Genomic DNA, 8,355 nt, shown 5'->3' on the forward strand with positions numbered 1-8,355 from the left:
AGCCACTCTCCGTTCAAGGTCAAGTTTCAGAGTCTCTTCTGACATCCATTTTAAGTCTTTTCTTCCTTTCCTGTCTTTTCAATGACTTTTGCTTTCTTCATGGATGATGTTCTTGATGTCATCCCACAATTCTTCCGCTTTTTAGTCACTGGTGTTCAATGCATCAAATCTATTCTTTAAACGGTCTCTAAATTCAAGAGGGATATAATCAAGGTTATATTTTGGCTCTCATGGATTTGTTTTAATTGTCTTCAGCTTCAACTTGAACTTGGATATAAGCAGTTGACAGTCTGTTCCACAATCAGCTCCTGGCCTTGTTTTGGCTGAAGATACCGAGCTTCTCCGTCACCTCTTGCCACAAATGTAGTCAATCTGATTCCTGTATATAATGTCACTGTTGAAAAAAAGGTATTAGCACTGAATAAGTCATTGGTCTTACAAGATTCTATCATGCAATCTCCAGCATTATTTCTATCACCAAGGCCATATTTTCCAACTACCGGTGAGTATTCATTTCCAACTTTTGCATTTCAATCACCAATAATTAATACATCTTGATTGCATGTTCGGTCAATTTCAGACTGTAGTATTTGGTAAAAATCTTCAATTTTTTCATCTTTGCCTTTGGTGGTTGGTGCATAAATTTGAATAATAGTTATATTAACTGGTCTTCCTTGTAAGTACATGGATATTAACCTATCACTGACAGCATTCTACTTCAGAATAGATCTTGATACATTCGTTGTGATGATGAATGCCACACCATTCTTCAATTTGTCATCCCCAGCAAAGCAGATCATGTTGTTGTTGTTATGTGCCGTCGAGTCGGCCCCGACTCATAGCGACCCCTCCTTGGGTTTCCGAGACTGTATCACTACAGAAGTAGGATTGCCCAACCTTCCTTCTGAGGAGTGGCTGGTGGGTTTGAACCGCCAGCCTTCTGGTTAGCAGTCAAGTGCTTTAGCCACTATGCTACCAGAGCTCATCATATGACTGTCTAATTCAAAATGGCCAAAATCAGTCCACTTCAGCTCACTAATGCCTAGGATATCGATCTTTATGACTTCCATTTCATTTTTTACAACTTCCAATTTTCCTAGATTCATACTTCGTACATTCCATGCTACATTTATTAATGGATGATTGCAGCTGTTTCTTCTCATCTTGAGACATGCCACATCAGCAAATAGAAGTCCTGAAAGCTCTACTTTATCTGTATCATTCAGGTTGGCTCTACTCTGAGGAGATAGCGCTTCCTCACTCATATTTTGAGTGCCTTCCTACCTGAGGAGCTCATCTTCCGACACTATCGGCCAATGTTTCAGGGCTAGTCATGAAGTTTTCCAGTAATACTATATATAAAGACCTTTAATGCTCAAACTCTTTGACTCAGTAATTACAAGTTAGTAATTCTGGGCATTTAAAAAAAAACAACAACAACATTCACTGTTGTATGACAATAAAAAAAATTAGAAGTAGCTTAAATCATCAATAAATAACCAATGGACAATCCAATTCAGTGGAATTTTGTTGTTGGTGGGTGCCATCAAGTTGGCACTAACTCATAGTGACCCCTTATACAACAGAACAAAACACTGCCAGAAATGGGTATTTTCTGTACTCTTTGCCCATACCAAAATTCAAAAGCATCAGCTATTCTTTGGTCTTCCTAACTCACTGTCCAGCTTTCACAAGCATATGAGGCAACTGGAAATATCATGGCTTGGGTAAGGCACACCTTTATCCTTCAAAGTGACATCTATGCTTCTACACACTTTAAAGAGGACTTTTTGCAGCAGATATGCCCAGTGCAATATGTTTGATTTCTTGACTGCTGCTTCCATGGGTGTTGATTGCGGATCCAAGTAAAATGAAATCCCAGACAACCTCAATCTTTTTTCCCTTTACCGTGATGTTACTAATTGGTCCAGTTGATATCAGACAGTTTCACTGCTATTCATAAAGTTTTCAGTGGCCAATTTTTTCAGAAGTGGATAGCCCCATCCTTCCCAGTCTGTCTTAGTCTTGATTGAAGCCCTGATGAAAACTGTCCACCATGGTTGACACTGCCGGTACCTGAAATATCAGTGGCATGACTTCTAGCCTCACAACAACATGCAAGCCACCACAATACAACAAACAGATGAGTGGCAGAGTGGAATTTTAGGCAGTCATTAAAACTGTTTATAACTTGTTGTTGTTAGGTGCCACTGAGTTGACTTTGACTCATAGCAATCCTATGTACAACAGAACGAAACAATGCCCATTCGTGCACCATCCTCACAATCCTTACTACACTTGAGCCTATTGTTGAAGCCACTGTGTCAATCCCTCTTGTTGAGGGCGTTCATGGGTGTTGATTGTATAATACAAATGAAATGAAATAACTAGTTTTTCACAAATGAAAATATACAGCATATTTTTAATAAATCAGGATACAAAATAGATGGGCAGAATCCAATATATTTTTAAACATGCACATAAAACAAAGAAATGCACAAACTTACAGTGAATCGCTTGGTGTCAGATACAGGTGTAATTTTTTTTTCTTTTCAACTTTATGTAGTTCCAACTTCTCTGAGAAAAACTGTTTTATTCATACATACAGTGAGTATTCTTATATACAGGACTCCAATGAATAAAAAAGGTGTAATAGATACCATCTGAAACAATTATGCCATTTAAGTTACTGTCACTCAGTGCCAAATCCACCATTCTCTACTCTGCTTTGTGATATTGGGGTTGAAACTCAAGTAATCCACATTCTGCTTTGCCAGCTAGATCCCCAGCAAGCTCTGCCAATAAGAGGTACAAGACGGAGACTAGAAGGCTGGAGGAGGAACAAGAGACTCGTTCCTTCGTATCTCATTTGCATCATTCCAATGCTTCTTTTTACCCCAGCAGCCAACAATTGCCTCCAACAACAGCTGAATATAGTGTGCAATTTTTCCAACTCTTAGAGAACCAGGTTCATCACCTCCCTTCAGAGACATCAGCTCCAGCCAGCTGGCGCCTCTTACTCAGAGGTCTGGACCCCAAACCCACACGAAAAGACCAGTACCTCCTAAGAGATCTGAGTTTCAGCCCTACAAGGCTTCTTAAGTTTGTAAATTTTAATTTCAACCTTTTCCTTTCTTCCTCTAACTCTAGAGAGGAAGAACTTCATCCTGTAGTCACTAGTAATACAATACCTTAGAGGTTTTTCTGTTTTTTTTTTTTAACCCTTTCTTCCTTTAAGCCTTGCTAACAACTCTTCATATATAAAATCTCTCTTCAAGAAAGACAGAGAGAGGTACACAGGAGGTACAGACAACAAAGATGAACCCTTTTGTACACACAGTACTGCATTGTCAGTGAAGGCAAACATAGGTATATGTGTGGATAGCTAGGTGGGCAGGCTGAACTATTAGGTATGATGTCTATGAAATGGGGAGTGTACCCAAGCCCATGTATAGGGTTGGCAGACAATGGTACTGTAAGTTTATGTGAATCATCAGAATTCCCAGGTGTATAGTAGAGCTGACAAGGGACAAGGTTGTGGTCACTGCTTAGTCACAGCCAGCTACCCAGAGGGACCGGGTAGTTGAACCTGTGGGCTTGGGACCACAGTTGCAGGAGACATCAAGCTCAATTGGGATAACACACTATACAAAACACTGTTCCACCTCCTACTTTGGCGAGTAGCGACTGGGATCTTAAAAGTTAGCAAGCTGCCATCTAGATGCAACGATGGGTCTCTCCTGTTCTAGAGCAAAGCAGAATAAAGAAAACCAAAATTCATGGAAACAATTAGTCCTAGCGATTGGTACACCATCCGATCTGCAGCCTATACGACTATGAGATCAGAAGAACTAGATGGTGCCCGGCTACCACTGTCATTCATGTGGAAGGGGATCTATGTAAGAGATCCTGGATAGAGAGGGAGAACAATGTGGAACAAAACTCAAAATCACTTGGAGGGAAAAAAAAAAAGAAAAGATGGTGGGGACCAGGTTTGCTGGTCCAATAGAGCCTGGTGGAACCACTGAGACTATGGCCCCTAGCTGCCTTTCAGGTCTGGAATTGAACCCATACCCGTGACTTCCAGCCAAACAAAAGACAGGCATATGAGTTGGACATTTACCTCAGGTAGATATACTCCCTGGAGAGAACAATCACGGGAGAAAGAAGGGCTGCTTATGCACAGGGAGACAGCTCAGGGGGCAGGAGTGCATGGAGGGATGGACACTGGGAAGAGGTAACTATGGGAAGGAAGTGGGAGGGGAGCTGTTACACTGTGGTAAACTGTGGTCAATGTCATCAGACAAAATGTATGTGAACTGCTGTATGGAAAGTAAATTTGCTCTGTATATCTTCACCCAAATCACAATTTAAAAAAAAAAAAAAAAAATCTCTCTTCAGATGACTAACATTGTTTCTTCTACGAACTCAGCCCTGACTGATACTGGTATTCTCAGGCTATAAAAACAGCCTCAATATGGAAAATTTAAACACAAGAAGGAATGAGGAAAGAAGGCATATAGCCACAAACTGCTTTCAATCCTTTCTTCTTCCCTAGAATCTCCTTTTTTATTTGACTGTAGTAATTTTGGGTAGACTTTAAAAGGAGTAAATAGGAGAGATGGGGAAAATTTAAGGGTGATTAACAATTACAAGATAAAATCCAGTTCTTTGTTCGCACACTACAATTTAAATTTCCCCTAAGATTTCCAGCTTAAAAAGTAATTTGCATATATTCCTTGGAAGGTTAGGCAATCTACTTCCATAGTGATATCGCCTCAAAAACCCAAGGAGGGGTCGCTATGACTTGGATCCAACCCGACAGCGGTGTGTTTTATTCAATTAGTCCTCATCGTAAGCTAGGGAGGTAGGTATTATCTCAACTTCAGTGATGACTCAATGTCAGTATCAAATGAGGCTGTCAGAGAAGCAGTAGAGTTGGACTATCCAATAAGGTATTCACTAGCTACATGTGGTTATTTAAAGTTAAATGAATTAGAATTAAATAGCATTCCAATTCAGTGCCTCAGCCATACCAGCCACATCTGAAGTGCTCAAAAGCTTCCTGTAGCTAGTGGCTACTGCACTGGACAATGCAAATTCACAACTCTTCCATCATCAACAAAATTCCTTCTAGTGGACAATGCTGTAATAGAAAAGTACCAGTTAGGTCCCAAAACTCTGAACCAGACTCCTAGTTCAACTCCTTGTTCTACTAGTTATTTGATGTGTAACCTTAGGATAGCACATTATTTAACTCCTCAATTACCCTCCTGAAAATTGGGATCTATCAGTATTATTGTGTTGTACCTACAACACTGTTTGACCCATAAGAACTCTGTCACTTATTATCACTATTATCAAAGATTACTATACAATTTTTTACATGCAGAAAGGACAGAAGACCACTTCTATAGTACAGGTACTACAGCCCACTCTGAAGTGCTTTGTTTTTAATAAATCTCTAGTTACAAGTTTCCCTTTCCTATTTTTATACATAAGATATATACATACACATACACATACATATACACACACACACATATATATATACTTACTATTAATTTACTGTGTAACTCTCCTTTTACTGTACTGTATAATAAAATGCTACCAACTGCTGTACCAAGAGCCAACAAGTCAATCTGGTCACTTGTTCCTACAGGTTCTGATTTCCTTTTTTTCCTCTGGGGACTTTCCTAGGAAAAAAGAACAATGTTTTTTATTTAGTATTTCAAACATCAAAACATCATTAATGCATAAACATGAATGTTCATTAGCCTAGAACAGAAATGAAATTGCTACTGAGAAACACTTTTTAAAAAGGGAGGGGGGTATGAGGGACCTCCTCTCAAGCAATTTCTTTCTCACTACTTAAAGGGGTGGGGGGAGCACTCCAATGGGACAAGCAAGGGCTCATAACTGTGTCTTCTGTCTCCTGCCCCTCTGGAAAAAAGGTAAATAGGACAATTTGGTATAGCCACATTTCTCATAATAGGTTCAAGCAGCCCCATTGCTGCTTTCACTTCTCAGAAATTAACCACTCCTCCTGACAGGTCCACAAAGTGAAGCCTCCAGTACCTAAGCAAAGGGATTACACAGCTATAATATGGCTATACATCACAGGTATATAGATCACCTGGGGATCTTGTTAAAAATGTAAATTCTGATTCAGCATATTTGGAATGGAAATGCAAATTACTGGGGGGGGGCAATATAAAACTGGAATGAACCTAAGCAACCAATTCTTCCTTTTGTGTATTCTAAATCTTCTCCCTCTTTCTGGCCAAGGAAAAGGGGATTCAAATATCTCTACATTTATAAACAGGCATTTACTTCCCTTTGAGCCAACAAATAGCTGTAACTAGTAGAGAAAGTCAGGGCCAGCACTTGAGAAGTTGCCCTAGTGATTAATCAAGGCTGGGTTGGGAATTCCATGCCACCTTGGTGATTCTATGACGTAAGAGATACAAGTTTAAAAATACTAGCAAGTGCCACAAGACTTTCATTTATTTCAAAAGTGATACTAACCAATCATGTCTATCAAAAAGATCGATGACCACAACTTAAGAGCACTACATCAGAGTTCATAATACTGCAGAATTATTTACAATTTCTCTTCCATGTGTTTGAGTTTTAGTTAAAGCACCCTACACTACGTATTTTAATAAAGACTTCTGAAATATCCATTCTTTTGGGACCCAGTAATTCAAAATATCTCTTATTAAGCATATATGAGGCTCTTTGGAGTTTAAAGCCTGGGAATGTATTTTGAAAGAAAGGGGGAAGGGGGGAAAAAAAAAAAAAGAGAGAGAATGTCAAACACAGCAATTGAGAATAAGAATAAAATGAAAAACAAATGACTAAATGTGCATTTTTACAAAAAAAAAAAAAAAAAACCACTGTCCATTTACATGAATTTCTAAAAGCCACCTTTGAATGACCCCAAAGGGTAAGTGTGGTTTCTGCACAAAAACCTCTTTCAGACAAAGAAAAGGGAACTATTCATGGGGGAAAAGTATGTTAACCTCATCAGTAAACTCTTCTCTGAAACATTCCTGATAAATTATCTCCTACTCGTTTCTTTTTTAAAATCAAATGAAAATTACCTACACTGATGTTTCTCAATGTGTGAATTACCGTATGGCCCAAACATGTGCATGTTTTACCAGAGATATGAAATTGCATTAAAAAGCACTCCCTCCCCCAATCAAACATTACCACAATAAAGCCATAAAGTGCCTGTCAGAAAAATCTCCACATTTTTTGGTAAACATAAGCAGAGGAAGGAAGGAATATCTGCTGGATTTATGCTCAATTTTTAGACTTTTTGGTCTAAACAAACACAATAATCCTAGTAATTAATTAAATTTCAAACTAGTGACTCACATATGTTTTCTCAGGGTTAAATGATCTTATTTTTTTTTTAAATTTCCATTCAGGAAGATGAGCATGTTTAAACAAATACATCAGCCAGATCAAAAGTTTATACAACCAATGTGCCTAGTTAACACTAATATTTTAAGCATTATCCCTTATTCAGTGTTTCTGAAAACAAAAGTTTAGTGCTACTAATGATTAGAATATAGATTAATGACAGACTTGTGTTGACAACTGCTATCTGAACCTGTTAATTCCTAAGAGCAAAAAAAAACTTCAATGGCTCCTCAAAGAAAAGTAAATCAATATAAACTCTTCTATAGCATTCAATTGATAAAATCAAGAACATCATCGATGAATAAAGCAAAAAGTCATTAAAAAGACAGGAAAGGAAGTAAAGCCCAAAATGGATGCTAGAAGAGATTCTGAAACTTGACATTGAATGGAAAGTAGCCAAAGAAAATGGAAGAAATGACAAAATAAAAGAGCTGAACACAGGATTTCAAAGAGCAGCTCAAGAAGACAAAGCCAATTATTATAATGAAATGTGCCAAGAGCTGGAGTTAGTAAACCAAGAGGGAAACATGCTCAGCATTTCTCAAGCTGAAAGAACTGAGGGAAAAATTTAATCCTTGAGTTGTTGCAATATTGAAAGATTCTATGGCCAATATGTTGAATGATGCAGGAAAAAGCAAAAGAAGATGGAAGGAATACACAGAGTAGTCACCGTACCAAAAAGAACTAGTCAATGGTCATCCACTTCAGGAGGTGGCAGGCATATGATAAAGAACCAATTGTACTGAAAGAAGAAGTCAAAACTGTACTGCAGGAACTGGCAAAAAGCAGGGCTCCAGGAATTGATGGAATACCCAATGAGATGTTTCAACAAACAGATGCCCCGCTGGAGGCACTCACTTGGCTATGGCAAGAGATTTGGAAGACAGCTACCTGGCCAACGGATTAGAAGATTCGAGATCC

At 38.6% G+C, this 8,355-nt stretch overlaps 1 protein-coding gene across 1 annotated transcript in view; it reads right to left on the bottom strand.

Moving 5' to 3' along the window:
- The window catches only part of WDR43 (WD repeat domain 43), a 70,793-nt gene that overhangs the window by 57,325 nt on the left and 5,113 nt on the right, over nucleotides 1-8,355 (bottom strand). Inside the window, exon 2 of the mRNA XM_007938818.2 lies at nucleotides 5,559-5,696. Coding sequence (XP_007937009.1) covers nucleotides 5,559-5,696 — 138 coding nt within the window. The remainder of the gene's footprint in view (nucleotides 1-5,558; nucleotides 5,697-8,355) is intronic.

The sequence above is a fragment of the Orycteropus afer genome, unplaced genomic scaffold, assembly GCF_000298275.1.
Source record: "Orycteropus afer afer isolate SDZICR_OR568_19922 unplaced genomic scaffold, OryAfe1.0 scaffold00054, whole genome shotgun sequence".
Lineage (NCBI taxonomy): Eukaryota > Metazoa > Chordata > Mammalia > Tubulidentata > Orycteropodidae > Orycteropus > Orycteropus afer.